This window comes from Vicugna pacos, chromosome 11 (genome assembly GCF_048564905.1).
Source record: "Vicugna pacos chromosome 11, VicPac4, whole genome shotgun sequence".
Lineage (NCBI taxonomy): Eukaryota > Metazoa > Chordata > Mammalia > Artiodactyla > Camelidae > Vicugna > Vicugna pacos.
In genome coordinates, this window is record NC_132997.1 from 38,487,016 (window position 1) to 38,502,027 (window position 15,012).

Sequence of the window (15,012 nt, forward strand, 5' to 3'; positions counted from 1 at the left end):
GAGGGTCTCCCCTGTGCCCAACCCTGGTGGCCCCAGTGACTCTCACACCCGCCTTATGACACTCAGCATCCATCCGTTGAGAGCATGGGAGGCTGCCGTGAACGAGACAGACAGTAGACAAGGTCCCGCCCTCATGTGGCTGGGACAGATGACAAGTCATGCACACAGGGAACCAGCCTGCGCTCCCATCACCCAGCCGGGGGCCCCCTCCGCCTGGCCCACAGCACAGAGCAGGGCACGCTCCTGGCTCCCAGAGCAGACGGGAGCAGCAGGCAGCCTGGCCCCCAGGGAGGTAATGGTTGGTGCCTGGAGGCCAGCAGAGGGGCTGGGGTGAGAAATAGGGGCCGGGCCGCCACGTGGAGAGTGGATCGCAGGGGAGTGAGGTGTACAGGGGACAGGCAGGAGACCGTGGCTGTGTTCTGGATGCACTGGGTGCAGGATCGGGACGGGTGACAGCACCTGCCCTGGAAGGGCTCCCAGGCTGGTGTGCGCCTGTGGTGCTGTGGGCTGTGGAACATTCTCCTTGAGTGCTGGGGGTGAGGGCTGGATTCAGGAACGGAGGGTTGGAGGGGAGTTTAAGAAAAAAGTACCAAGAAATAGCGTTGCGCCAACTGTGGGGAGGGCGGAGAGGAAGTGCATTTCTAGGGATGGAGGAAGGAAGGTGAGGCCATCAGGGCAGGGAGGGGCTCCCTGGCCTGGGGTGGGGCAGGGCGCCCTGAGCTGGGGCTGCCCCACTGGCTGGGCCGGGCCTCCCGGGCCCAGGAGCGCTGTGACCCACCAGCAGCCAGGAGGAGCCGGGAAGGGGCTATGGGCATGGATGCCGCCAGCGAGGTCTGCAGAGTGGAAGCCACTCTGTGCCTACTTGGCCCAGATCAGAAATGTACCCCCACTTCTCTGCCCCGGGGGAGATAGAATGGCTGGCCCTTGTCCAAAGGCAAGACCGCTGATCCTCCTTGCCTCCTGTCCTGCCCCGCCACCCCCTTGGTCCTCCTGGGCTCTGGCTCACAGAGTGGCTGGCAGTGAACTCGTGAACGCCCTGGGTCAGGGAGGGGGTACTGGGCTCAAGGCTGGGCACCTACTGGGCCATAAGCACCCAGGAGGTGAGGGTGTAGGCAGAAGAGGTGTCTGGGAGAAGGCAGTAGGGGTTGGGGTGGGCATCAGGCCAGTGGAAGGGGGCCCTTCACTCCCACCGGTTCCCTAGCCAGCTGTCACAGTGCACATGTGTGTGTGCTCACACACGTGCTCACATGGACGTGCTAGCAGAGGCTGCCCCTGAGGCGAGTGGTGCGAGGTGCTGGTCACTCCTGCGGTTCCCTGGTGCTCCGGCCTCACACATGGCCCCCCGCCTGCAGCACCACAGACGTGCACACGGTGGCCTCCCTGCTGAAGCTCTACCTGCGGGAGCTCCCTGAGCCCGTGGTCCCCTTCGCCAGGTACGAGGACTTCCTCAGCTGCGCCCAGCTGCTCACCAAGGACGAGGGGGAGGTTAGTGGCTCATGGGGACCCATCTTGTGGGGGCTGAGGGGGGCCTGCCAGTTAGTAGGGAGATGTGGAGTCAGGACTTTTCGTGATGTTTCCGGGCACAGATCCTGGCCTGCAGCCTGCTCTGTGTGTGTCTGGGGTGCAGGGTGCAGTCCTGGGAGTGGCTTGCTCTTTGGCGGAGACAGGCCTGGACCCCTCTAGTCCGGGGAGGGCTACACCATCCGTCTGTGTGGGAGGGAACTCTGGCCCGGAGTGTCCCCTCCCTGCTTGCAGGCCTCTTGTCTCTCTGAGAGACAGGTACCTCCTGAAGCAGGCCGTGCTCCAGCCATGCCCCTGAATGCGGAGTACCCAGCCTGGGCCACCACCCAGCAGGCACTCCTGCTCCATCACCTGCTCCCACACCCAACCCAGGCTACCCAGGACGGCTGGCCGTGGGGTTCAGAAACAACCAGACCTTTCATCTGTTTCTATCCTGCCTCCTCCCAAAAGAATTTGAGACTGCCCCCAGGACAGGGCCCCCACCCCCACCCTGCAGCGCCCGCCTGCAGCCCGGGTCTGCTCCAGCTGCGGAAGGACTGTTTGCCCTCCCTGTGGCCGTGTGGGAGATGAGGGGTCTTTATCTGGCAAATATTTGTGCCTCGATAAGTGAGCTGAGCGCTGGCCCCGGCATTCCTCTGTGGCCCTGCAGAGGCACATCCCTCAAAACAGCTTCTGGAAAATAAATCTGCTTCGGCCCCCAAGAGCCTGGCCTGACTGCTCCTCGAAGGGAGACGGGAGTGGCGGCACCCCCTGGTCAACTGGGGCCCGGCCACATGGGCTGAGGATGGATGGAGGCCTGGACTCCGATTCCCAACTCCCCCTCACACACCCCTCCCTCCAGTAAGAGAAGGGCTGGGGCCACACTGCTGGTCTTTGAAATACTCTTTTTCTCAAGGGGACTCTGGAATTGGCTAAACAAGTGAGCAGCCTTCCCCTGGTCAACTACAACCTGCTCAGATACATCTGCAAGTAAGTGACCGGGGTGGGGGCTCCCGTCCGCCGTGCTCCGGCTCCGTGCCCTCCATGGGGGTTGGGGGGCCTGGCTCTGCTCTCACCCGCACTTCTCCCTGAGTGTCAAGCCAACAGGAAATATAAAAGGACACACCCCACACTCCTGAGGCTCACAGGCCCCTTGGGAGCAGGCAGTGTCACAGTCCTGAGTGCATCTTTCCTGGAGGAAGGGGACATAGCCTGTTCCTTCTGCCTCCTCTGAGTCTGCCTCCTGACCACAACCTGGGCTCAGGTGCTGGGAGAGGACCTCCAGGGTGGTCTCCCGCCAGCCCCGTGTCTCGGGGAGGGGGTTGGATCTTCCTAGGCATCCGTCCCCACTGCAGTGGGAGAGTTGTGTCCCTCCATGCCAACGACGGGCCCTTGTCCCAGTGGCCTTTGCTTCTGATGGCCCGCTCAGACGCCAGGGGAAGCTCTGGGCCTTCCAAGCCTGGCAGCAGCAGCTGGCTGTGCCCGGCAGCTGTGGAAACACGTGGGTGCAGCTGAGCGTGGGGGCCCGGCAGCTCCCAGGAGATCTGGCATCAGGACTTGCCTCTCTGCCAGCTGTCTCTTCCTAACTTTGAAGGTTTCTGGATGAAGTTCAGTCCCACTCAGATGTCAACAAGATGAGTGTCCAGAACCTGGCAACCGTTTTTGGACCTAATATACTTCGGCCACAGATAGAAGACCCGGTGACCATCATGGAAGGTAACGGGCGGGGTGGGCTTGGTGGTGCTCGGTGCTCTGGGCTCACCTTGGTCCTGGGCAGGTCCTCAGAACCCTCATGCCAGGCCAGCAGGACCGGTGGCGCCATCCCTGGGGACTTGACAGGAGCCTCTCCGGACCGCCTCGTTCCTCTCCCGGCTCCTCCTCCCTCGTGGGGTCAGCTGTAGAAGGCAAATCACTGGGTCATAGGGTACAATTAGAATGGCGGGGGGGGGGCAGCAGGGTATAGAAAAGGTCGGCGTCCTTGCCCTTGAATACACACAGGTGTTTTTGCTTTACTAAAGTAATTTCAAGTAAGTAGTTGTCGTAGGCTTATTCTGGACGTCAGAGCTTTGCAAACCCTGGGGATCTTCTGTTCAATAATGAAAAGGAATAAAAAGATAAAAACTAGCAGCCATAGCAGCTGCTTTCAATATGCCAGAGCCTCCACCGAGGGCTTTACTTCCATCACCTTGTTTGAACCTTGCAAGCAGCCCGAGGTGTGGTTACTGCCCCCATTTTACAGATGAGCCAGGCCGGGAGGGGCGAGGTGACTTGTCAGCCAGAGTTTTCAAAGGGCACAGGTGCAGGCTGGCATGGAAATGAGAGCCCTGCTTGGAGACCCCACGGAAGACGGTCGCCATGGGGTTTGTGAGAGTCTTGCCGCTCACAGACGGGAAACCCACAGCCAGTCCCAGCTAAGGGGCGCGGAGGCTGGCCAGGGCTCAGGCAGGACCCAGCCCCGGTGCCACTCCTCACTGAGTGTGACCTGGGCGGGGGTTGTGGAGGGTGTGGGGTGGCTCTGGGGCTGCTCTGCTCCCCTCCCCCAGCTGAGGGTGTGGCCCTCAGGTGGCACTCATGCCCAGCACCCGCCCCAGGCCCCAGAGCTCCCTCCCACCTGCCACGTTGCACGGATGCCTGAGGGCAAACGCTCACTCTGCTGACTTTGCTGAGTTCCTGCTTCACTTGCTCTTCTGGACTAAAGATTCTTTACTTAATTTTCCCCACGATTCTCAGTTACGTCCAAGCATTTCACCTTCCTCATCATGTCGAAGCTGCCCCCCACCACCCAGGCTGTGATCTTTGGTTGAGGATGAGCGGAGGCGAGGAGGCAGGTGGATCAATACCCTGGACCCTCTGCACTGCCTCCCTTTGTCGCTGACCCCTCCCCCACCGCACCGCCTCAGGAACTGAGTCCCCAAAGATGCCACAGGCTGCACGTCAGGGGCCGTGGCCTGGAGAAGAGGGGTTGTGTGTATGGGTGTGTGACTGTTTGCGTGGGGGGGCTGTTAGGGGGTGGCTGTGTGGATTTGTATGTATGTGCATGGAATTGTGTGTGTATGTGGCTGTGTAAGGGATTGTGTGTGTGTATGACTGTAGGAGATTGTGTGTGTGTTATGACTGTGGGGGGGATTGTGTGTGTGTGTGTTGTGTGTATGTAGGGTTGTGTGTGTGTGCCCACATGCACCTGTAGGACATCTCTATTCCCTGTTTCAGTGTCCCGTGCCCTCCAGGGTATGGACAGTCAGGCATAGCCATTGTGGGCCGCCCAGGGCGGTGACATGGGGCAGCCGGGAGGGCTCTGCCATCCAGGTCGTGATTTCCAGCCCCAGCCTGCACTGGCTTACCCCACAGCCCTCTCGGGCATCTTGCCTCTCCTCCCCACACCAGCTGGTTGGGGTGGGCGCGAAGTGCCTCTCTGTGCTCCTGGCCCCACGTCGGAGGAAGGGGATCTTGGGCACGGTCTTTCTGTCCGTGCCTGGACTTGGAGGGTGTGGTGTCTGTCCTTTCCTTCAGGTCAGCAGATGGCAAGCTCTCATGGAGTCCTCACTTAAAGGGCAACCTGGTCTGGGGCTACAAGCAGGGCTGGGCACCCTGGGTCCGAGCTGCAGCTTCCCCTGACCCCTGGGAGAGGTTCTGGAGAGCCCGGGCTGGAGGCCCTCACATTCACAGCCAGGCCTCTCTCCCTGCTTCTTCCTGGCAGGCACTTCCCTGGTCCAGCACCTGATGACCATCCTGATCCGCAAACACAGCCAGCTCTTCACCTCGAGGACCACAGAAGGGCCAGCCTCCCCACGCGGGGGCCCCCCTTGCACCGTGGGATGGGGCTCAGAGGAGGTCACCAGGGACAGCCAGCCAGATCCCGGCAGCCCCGGCGCCCCCGGCCTGCCCTCGCACAGGACCTCTTCTCTGGACGGGGCGGCCGTGGCGGCGCTCTCCAGAACCTCTCCCACGGGCCTGGGGAGCCGACGCGGCCCTGCTGCCACCAGCCCTGGGAAGAAGGTGCAGACTCTGCCCAACTGGAGGTCCTCCTTCCGGCAGTCGGGGTCCCGATCCGGGAGCCCGAAGGTGGGCAGCACATCCCTGGAGGTACCCATCATCTCCTCCGGAGGGAACTGGCTCATGAACGGGCTGTCCTCCCTGCGCGGCCACCGCCGGGCCTCCTCGGGAGACCGGCTCAAGGACTCAGGCTCCGAGCAGAGACTCTCCACCTACGACAACGTGCCCCCAGCCAGCCTCTTCCCCAGCACGTCCAGCGGGGCCAGCACGCCGTGGTCTGGGGCCTCCTCCTGCGAGGCCTCGGCCAGGGGCTCGGTCAGCAGCTGCACGGCCTGCCGGGCCAGCGACTCCTCCGCCTGCAGCTCCCTGCACGCCGAGGGGGCCCTGGAGCCCTCCCCCGCCCCCAGCAGCAGTGAGGAGTGCAGACCCCTGGGCCCGGAGCGCGGCCTGGATGGGGTGGGCCCCTGCATCAGCAGCAGCGAGCCCAGCGAGCCGGGCAGCCCGGCCCGGGAGCACGCCCGCCGCTCCGAGGCTCTCCAGGGCCTGGTCGCAGAGCTCAGGGCACAGCTGTGCCGGCAGAGGACTGAGTACGAGGCGAGTGTGCAAAGGTAAAGGGCCGCGGCTGCAGGGCGGTGCGAGGCCGGCCCTCCCTGGGCCGGGCAGAGCCCTCGCAGCCAGCCGCTCACTGGGCAGCGGCCCCGGGCAGTCAGCCTCTGGAGCAGGGCTCAGAGCCGCCAGCTGCCCTTCTGGGAGAATGCCCCCAGGACAGGGCTGGGAGGGGTGTGGGGGTCCTGTCCTGGGGAAGCGTGGGAGCTGGGGGCCCTGGCATGCAGTCAGAACGCCTCAGGGCCTGCTGAACCACTGAGTGAGTCAGAATCAGCCTGAGCTGCTCAGAGTGACTCGGAGTGGGGGTCCCAGCATGGCCCTCAGGTAGGGAGGAGGCCAGCCCCCAAGGCGTGTTGCAGCCCGGGCGCTGTGTGTGGGGCAGGGCCCGCGTGCAGTGCAGGCCCCGGACCGGGCTGGCTGGCCGACCGTGCTTGGGCCTGGCGTGGAGTGAAGACTCCTGATCGGAATCCAGTTTCCTCCTAGGAGGGAGCTGGCAGTGCTGAGCCCAGCCCTCACTCCTGCTCTGTCAGAGGGCACCTCGTGCCACTCTCTAAGGCTTGCTCACTGATGGGCCCTGGTTCCATCCTCCCAGCCTCCCTCTGAGGAGGGTACTTTCCAGCTCTGAGAGGCTGAGTTCCCCAGTGAACGTCACCAGCAGAGCCCACACTGGACAGTGCTCCCATCAGCATCTCAGACCCCTTAGCTCCGCTCGCCCCAGGCCTGGCGTCAGCCTGGCCTATGAACCCACGTCCCAAGCACTAGCAGAGGGCTTCAGCAGGTTCTGGGGGCTGCCTTTTCCCATCACACCGTGGAGGTGGAAGGGATTCTAACTCTGAGCCTGGGATTTCCACAGGGAGCTGGAAAGGCAGCACTTGGCCCTCCTGTTCTGCTGTAGCCGTCTCCTAGGTACCTGGGGTGTGTCAGGCGTGTGCAGGTGAAGTGTCCACGGCGGGAAGACGGCAGGAAAGGGCAGTGGCCCCTGCCCTGGGGGAGGTCGGGGGTGGGAGTCACAGCAGGTGATGTCTGAGCCAGGACTTGAAGGACCAACAGGACTGAGTTGAGGGAAAAGGAGAAAGGACACAGTAGGAGAAAAACCCTAGGGTTTAAAATTGTGGAGAAAACCCACACTGTCAGCACTGGGTTGGAGCTGACCAGGCAGAGGTAGCGGTGGAAGCTCCCCGCAGGCTCGCTGGGAGGTGATGACTGCTGAAGGTGAGCTCAGACTAAACTGCGGAAAGCCTGGAGGTGCCCTGGGCGGAGGCTGGCTGAGGATGGCCTCAGAGTGGGGTGAGGACCACCTTCTCGTTCCCTCGGCCATTTGTGGAGCTGGCTTGAGCCTCTAGGCCTTTCACCGTCTCAGAGGCTGGGGTTCTCAAGGGGAAATGCAGTGTTGTTGCCTGGTGGGCTCTGGATTCGAGTCCTTGCCCCTTGTGTATTGGCTGAGTGTCTGGGCAGGCCCCCTGGGCACAAGTGACCTCATCGGTTTGTCGTGAGGAGGAAGTGACGTGGTAGGTGGGGGTGCCCGGCACAGAGCCCGGCACGTTCAGCACACTCGCGTGACCTCCTGCTTGGTGGGTCGGAGGTCAGGCAAGGCTCTCAGAGACAAAGGGAGAGCAGCGGCAGCCCTTGGGGGGCTCTCGCTGGCAGAGTAGCCTGGCCGTCATCCTGACTGGGGGGGGTGGTCTAGAGGGGCACAGGTAGGACTGGGGCCCCCTCCAGTGGGTCTTTGGGGGACATGTCTGCCCAGATGGAGTCTGGTCTGGGAGGGGCGGGGAGACCAGCTTTCTGCCCTGCCTCCTGGGACTCAGAGCCCCTCCCCTGCTCCCTGCTCCCTGCATTCCCCAGACACCTGACTGTGTCGCTTGTCTGCAATGCTGGGGACACAGCTATGACCCAGACTGATCAAAATCTTGTTCTTATTTGGTGGGAGTGGGAGGGGGAACAGAGAGACCATAAACAGGATAGATTTAAAAATATATATATGTTAGAAGCTTAGGCAGAGGAGGCAGACAAAGGGGAGCATGGGGGAGAGGGTGGGGAGGCACGGCTGGGAGGGGGCATCAGTGCTGTGGGCAGAAGGCCAGGTGCAGAAGCCGGCAGCTGAGGGGGGCTGGGGCTGTGTGGGCAGGTGGAGGGAAGAGTGGGGGCACGGGGGGCCGAGAGGCCTTTTGGCAGGAGTGATGCCCTGATTTTATTCCCAGTGAGATGCGAAGCTGCTGCAGGGCCGTGAGGACTTTGATCATTTTGATGAGTTACCCTGGCTGCTGCGCTCAGGAGCGCCTGACGGGGGGGCTCAAGGGCAGACAAAGTCCAGTTAGGAGGCCCCGGCCACGCAGGCCAGACCTGCGGGTGGCGTGGACCTAAGGGGCAGCAGTTGAGGTGGGAGAAGCAGCCAGATTCCGAACATGTTCGGAAGAGTTTTTCCAGTTTTGATTGGATGTGGGGAGGGGGAGGAAGGACTGACTTGAGGGACGTTTTTGTTTTGGCTGCGCAACTGGAGCAAGGTGGTCACTGGGCGGGGAGCCTGGGGCAGTGGGAGGGTGACTTGGGGAGGGAGGGTCAGGAGCTAGGCGGTGGGCCTGTTAGGTTGGAGATGCTTATTAAGTTTCTGAGTGGAACCGAGGGAGATAAAGATCGAGAGCTGTCGGCACGGAGCTGGTGCTTCTGAGTCTGGAGGCTGGACAAGGTCACCCAAGGAGCGGCGTGGAGGGGAGGCCCAGGCTGTGCCTGAGAGCAACCGGGGTTGGGAGGACCTGGCAAAGGAGGGGCCCGGACTGGAGGAGAAGCAGTGGCGGGGGGGTCTTCTTTCTGACAGCAGGCCCAGTGCTCAGATGGGGGTGGGGCTGAAGGGAGGCTCTCTCCCTTCTCCGTGCTTTGCGTTCGGTGGTTGAAGGTGGAGGCCTGGGCCTAGGTGCTGCGGGGAATCGGTATTTGCTCCACACACACACCATGTACAGGGTGGTGCGTGGTGCACACATGGTCTCCTTGGGCCATTGTAGCTACATTGGGGGAAGGTTGTCCCCTGCTTTTTTAGGAGAGGGCACCAGGGCTGAGAGCAGTCTGTGTCCCATGCACAGTCACATGTCTCAGTCAGCCCGGTTCCCAGGGGCCAGGCGCCGCATGTCCCTCAGGTGTGACAAGAGCATGTCGTCTGGTGGAAAAGATGGCTGTGCCAACGTCTGCACAGTGTGGTGCCCACCTCCATGGGTGCCCGTGGTGGAGCCCTGTGGTAGCAGGAAGGAGCAGGGATGTGTGTGAGCTGCTGGGGAGGATCAGGAGATGCTCCCCAGGTGGTGCGGCCTCTGGGCCGGGGTGTGGAGGCTGAGTGAAAGTGGAAGACAAAGTGACATCCCGAACAGGGTTTCCTGTGAGTCACCGGAGCTCAAGGGGCCTCGCAGGAGAGCAAACTCGGGGACAGGTTCCTGCTGCCCTCTCAGTTCGGGGCCCAGTCCTGTTCTCTGCCAGCCGGCAGGCCATCCCTCACCAGGACAGTTGGCTGGGCCGGAGGGCAAGTGGTCACCTGTATTTGCGTGCAGAGTCAGGGAGGCCCGGCCTCGAGTGCCAGAAACCGAGCGAGGGTCTCTGGGGGTGAGCCCCCGCTGGCTCGGGGTGAAGCGCAGGGTCTTGTGAGGAGACGTGGTCCGTGCAGCCTCGCCTGGTGCGGGTCTGAGCCCGCACCGTCCTCTCCCACGTGCCAGGCTGACCGACCATCCCGCATCTGCAGACGGTGGAGCCCACCTGGCCAACCCTGTGGGCCCAAGTCTGAAACGTCTTCTCAGTTTTTCTCTTTTTTTGGCATCTACTCATGGTATTTATTTACTTGTCTGTCAAGTTGGCAGAGATTCCTTTAAATTGCAGTAGTTGATCTACAGTGTTGTTAGTGTCTGGTGTACAGCATAGTGACTCAGTCACACATATACATTATATATTCTTTCATATTTTTCATTATAGGTTGTTTCAGGGAAAGACAAATATCACATATCACTTTCTTCTTGATTTTTAAGACTCGAAGAAGGTAGTGCCGACCTGAGGAAACGAATGTCACGGCTAGAAGAAGAGCTGGACCAGGAGAAGAAGAAGTACACGATGCTGGAAATAAAGCTGCGCAACTCAGAGCGGGCGCGGGAGGACGCGGAGAAGAGGAACCAGCTGCTGCAGAAGGAAATGGAGGAGTTTTTTTCAACCCTGGGAAGCCTGACCACTGGGGCCAAAGGTGCCAGAGCCCCACAGTAAAGGAATGGGGGGAACTCGCTTCGTGCCTCGTGGCGCACCCTCCCGTCGGCAGGGAGGAGGAGCCAGAGCCTCTGCAGCTGGGACCTGGGCCTCTGTGGTGCCCAGAGATGCAGAGCCGGCTGGAGAGGGAAGTCCTGACACACACCACCCCAGCCCTGGGATGCTGGGGGGCACCGTCGGGAGCCCGAGCTCCGCACGGGGTCTGGATGCAGCTCTGACCACGCAGGCTGTGGCAGGCATCAGAGGGGACAGTCCCGTGGCCACCGAAACAGACGGCACCCGGGATCTGAGTAGCCCCCTGGGAACCTTTTGCATTCTTTATTAAATCTGCTCTGAAAGCATGATGTCTGGATGCCTGACTCCTTTTTTACCGGCACGTAAAGTGAGGGTTACCAAGTGACCTCCTCTGTTTCTCACAAGGTTGGGAGTCTTCAGGGTGTCCCATGGGTGGAATGGCAGGGGGTCTTCAGGAGTGGGGTGTGAGGCTCCTTTAGGGAACACCCAGCCTTGTCATGGCCACTGAAGCTGGCGGTAGGTGCATGTGTGTGCTCTCAGCTCCACCATCTGTGCTCCAAGCAGGAGGGTTACTCCCCCCTACCTACTGAGGGTTCCCCGCCCCCCAACTCCCCCCACGTCCCCCTGCCTGCTCTGAGCCACCTGCAGCTGGTCTGTCCTAGCATTCCTCTTCGGCCTCCACCATAACCTGCTTTCCTTCGCTTGGCCCCAGCCCTGCTCCAGAGTCAGAGCCTGAGACAGAGCTCAGCCTGGGTGCCGCACCCCCTGCTCCTTACGTGCAGGGTGACGGGGCGTGTGTCTAAAGGAGCAGTGAGCCAAGGTGAAGGGAAGTGCCTGATTGCTGTCCTCCAGGGACCCCGGCCTCAGGCTGTGCCCACCTGCCTTGCACACACCCCGCGAGCTGGTGCTAGTTCCTCTCCCTTCCCTCCTGTTCACCTTCTTCCTTCATTTCATCCTCAGGTTTAGAGGTTCCACTGGGGCAGACCCTTCAAGAAAGCCTTTCCCTGGCCACCACCACACACAGCCCAGGCCTGGGCCAGAGCCCCTCAGGATGGGCCTTCAGGGGCACCAAAGAAGCCACCTCTGAGCAGAGGGGCCTGGCCTCCGGGGCACAGGCAGTGCTAGTGCCCATGTCCCGTCACTTGCCCCTGCTCACAGTGCCCTCACCCCTCACCTCCCACCACCCCCGGCAGTGGTTTCTGTGGGGAGTGGAGGTCACCAGAGTGCCCTGGTCGTGGACTACCATGTCTGGAGAAGTCATTCAGACCCAGCCCCCACCCACCTGGAGTCAGGTGTATTCCAGCACAGCAGTGCCGCAGATCCAGGCACTCAGTGCTCACGGGAAGTGCTGGCCCTTCACTGTAAGGAGCAAGCCCACAGGCCAGGCGGATGCAAGCCCCAGCGGTGGGGAGGCAGGCTGACGACTGGCCATCTGCTAGGACAGGTGCCAGCCGACGGCCCTCAGCAGCATCAGTGGTCAGAGTTCCTGGGCGCGCGGGGGCGTGGGAACAGTGGAGAGCACCACCTGCACCTGCTCCTGGCTCGCAGCCATCATAGCCGTCATCTGGGTGACAGCTTCCCCGGGAGGTGAAATACTGCCCTCTATTCAAGGAGAAAGAAAAGAACAGGAAGGGACAGATTCCTCACGACAGCCCAGTAGGATAGGCATCAGCTGCCTGCTCCCCACTCAGAGGAGAAACAGGCTAGGAGGAGACAGGTGGGAACACCAGTGTATCTTATGGTCCTGCATTCCCTCACCACAGTCCTGGAACTCTGCCTACTTTGACCTAGAGAGAAAACGCTGCCAGGCTGTCAAAGGAGCAGAAAGGACCAAAGGGGTTTCACATGATGAAAGCAGAAAAGTGAGGCTGTGTGTCTTCTCTTAGCCATTAATAGTGGCAAAGCCTCAGCTTCCGGCCGTCTTTGGCCAAAACCAGCTCATGAGCTGCACCTGCCACCTGCTGGCAAAACTAAAACCTGCACATGTGATTTTTCTCTGAAAATTAGTTGGTAACCTTCCGTAGACGTTCTGTACTCCAGTTGCCACTTAACCAGCACTCTCCATTCTGTCTGTAAAACGTACTGACTTCTGCCTGTAAAGCACTGAGCACTGACGCTGGGGCTCTGGCCTAGTACCTTGTCCCTATCCACTCCGTTCTCCCCAGCTGAGTTACATTTGTAGAAGCTGTTTTCCAAACCTGTAGATTCCTTATATCTAGTACATCATTTAATATTAAGTAAACCAATGAATTATAAACGTGAAAGGATAATCAATTTTTTGAAAACCTACATGAATGCTTTAGACTTAGTAAAGGCAACTTAACTAAAAAAAAAAATCTGTCAAATCACGGATGAATCAACCATGCAAGAATGGAAAATTGGTAAAAATCTAAGATTGTAGTCTCAAATTACTCCAAAAGTGTTCTAAAATTTGTGCCTGACTCTAAAGAAAAAACTGGGAATTTTAAATCTCATATTGAAAAAAAGGGAGTTGTCTTATTTTAAAAGACTGACAAATGTCCCTTTTTAAAGAAGTTAGAATACGATTTTAAGGATGTATGTGTATGAAAGAGACAGAGGCAGAGACAAAGACAGAGGGGGAGATATTTCTCACTTTACCTGGCTGTTGGAATAATGGACCAGGCGTGAACCGTGTCACTACACGCAGTAACAGGGCTTCAGAATGGAGCACAGGATCCAGGCTCCCTGACCTGTGGGCAATAAATGGAGTAACAATGACAACAGATTTCACCAGCTCCTCTTCCTTTCGATGCAGGGCCCCCAGCCCCCTGAAGAGTTCCCCCAATATCCTGTGTAGTTCTGCCACAAAGGGACAGTGAGAGGTGGCAGCAGTGGTGTGGGGTAACTGTCATATCTACTTAGCTGTCAGCTTGTACATATGAGACACTGTCCCTGTGACGGAACTCAGACTGAGGGACAGGAAGGGGCAGCCATGCAAACAGACAGCTGCAGGCAGAAGGGGCAGAGCTACAGACGTTTGCACAAGTGCCAGCGCCCCCTGCTGGCATGGTGGGAGGAGGACGGGGCTAGAGCCCAGCAGGGGCCAGACACTGTAGGGCCCTGCCTCCCACGGTGGAGTTTTTATTTGAAGGGATATAGAAAAGCATTCAAGGGCTTTAAATAAATGGACATGAATTGGCTTACGTTCCAACCAGGCTCCTTTGGCCACCGGTGAGTAGTGGAGGAATTTGGGGGCTGGGAGTGGGAGCAGGGCAACTAGTCAGGGAACTGTCAGCGTGGTCTAGGCCACGTGTGGTAGAGTGACAGGCTGGAAGCTAGACAGGAATGGGGTGAAGACTGAGAGGTGAAGGGAGGATAGCGTGCCCAGACCGGTCTCTCCAGAAGTGCTGACGTGAATGGGAGCAGGTGGGAGCAGAGAAGTGGGGTGGTACAGTGGAGGGGCAAGGGAGAGCTTTCCAAGAAGGGGATTACTGGAGCATGCTCATGTGCTGCCGAGAATGATCCAGCAGAGGAGAGGCTGCTGAGGAAGAGAACAGGGCAATAACGAGGAGGGGAAGTGCGAAAAAAGGCCAGAAAATGTGGAAGGGTTGGCTTCGGAGAGAGGAGGTAGGAAGACAGAGAACCGGGGCACAGTTGTAGGTGGGTTTACGTGCTAAAATCTCTCAGACATCCTGAAAAATGAGAAACATGCTGCTCCTTCAATTAACAGCCCCCAAATTTATTTGACCACACAAAACCCTTTGTTCACATAAAACTTCTCAGGCAGTAGAGCACAGAGGTTAGAGATGAAAATTGGAGCCAGACTACTCAGATTCAGATCCTGGCCCCATTGGATCGTTAGCTGTGCAGCCATGAGCAAGTTACTCAACATCTCTGTGCCTCAGTTTCATCACATAAGAAGGGAGAGTAATAGTTCCTACCTCATCAAGTTGTAAACTCTGTGAGCTCATATGGCCAAAGCACTTTGTGCCTGGCATACAGTAAGCTTTCCACGAATATTGCTACTAATTCAGCACAGAACTTGTGTTCTGTGTGACAAACTTTGGGAACTGCTGTTAGGTACTGAAGGGTTTGAGGAAAGGTGGGGCAGGATAACCACTTTGGCTGCACGTCTGCCCTCCTCCACCTCCTCACCCCTTTCTGGCCTCCATCAGGGTCTCCTGATGTCTGCCTGGTTCCCTTTTTAGTAACACCCTGAGAGCCTGACCTCCCTGATTCTTTGCTGCACGCTGCCTCCCGTCACCGCTGCTCCTGGTGGAGGGTTGGGGATGTCGGTCTCTAAGCAGCTGATAACGAACGGAGGGACCATAACAGAATCATCTTGGGAAGCTCGTAAGAAGACCAACCCTCTCATGGTGCTATTTCTGTCAGAATCACCTTCTTTCTTGAGCCCCTCCGAGAAAACAGCTATGGAGTTTTGGCAACTTGCTGTAGGTGAGGTGCCTAGGGTGAAGCCAGGCTTCTACTTTGGGTATCTGGTGTCAGAGCACATGTCCTCGTTACTACAGTAATTTCACAGCGTTGTATGCAATTCCCTTATACCGCATCTTGAGGGCCATGCATAGTGGATGTCAGAGGACAGAAACGGCGTAGAAGGCAGGTCCTAGTCATTAGCTTACACAGCCCAACATTTACTGAACGCCTACTTCCCAGGCACCGTGAACTTGGAGTAAGACAGGTTCT

General features: G+C 59.1%; 1 protein-coding gene and 1 long non-coding RNA gene across 6 annotated transcripts in view; one reads left to right on the top strand and one right to left on the bottom strand.

Moving 5' to 3' along the window:
• Positions 1 to 10,676, top strand: part of ARHGAP22 (Rho GTPase activating protein 22) — a 143,575-nt gene extending 132,899 nt beyond the window's left edge. For all 5 annotated transcript variants that reach the window (XM_072971156.1, XM_072971157.1, XM_072971158.1 and 2 more), the window contains 5 exons: positions 1,353 to 1,485; positions 2,417 to 2,490; positions 3,095 to 3,216; positions 5,198 to 6,101; positions 10,104 to 10,676. In XM_072971156.1, the coding sequence (XP_072827257.1) occupies positions 1,353 to 1,485; positions 2,417 to 2,490; positions 3,095 to 3,216; positions 5,198 to 6,101; positions 10,104 to 10,332 (1,462 nt within the window). In that variant the 3' untranslated portion in view covers positions 10,333 to 10,676. The remainder of the gene's footprint in view (positions 1 to 1,352; positions 1,486 to 2,416; positions 2,491 to 3,094; positions 3,217 to 5,197; positions 6,102 to 10,103) is intronic.
• Positions 10,118 to 14,594, bottom strand: LOC140699285 (uncharacterized). The gene is made up of 3 exons (XR_012077333.1): positions 12,967 to 14,594; positions 11,630 to 11,949; positions 10,118 to 10,251 (listed from the first exon to the last, which is right to left on the bottom strand). It is a non-coding gene; the product is annotated as an uncharacterized lncRNA (long non-coding RNA).
• Positions 14,595 to 15,012: the final 418 nt, after the last annotated feature.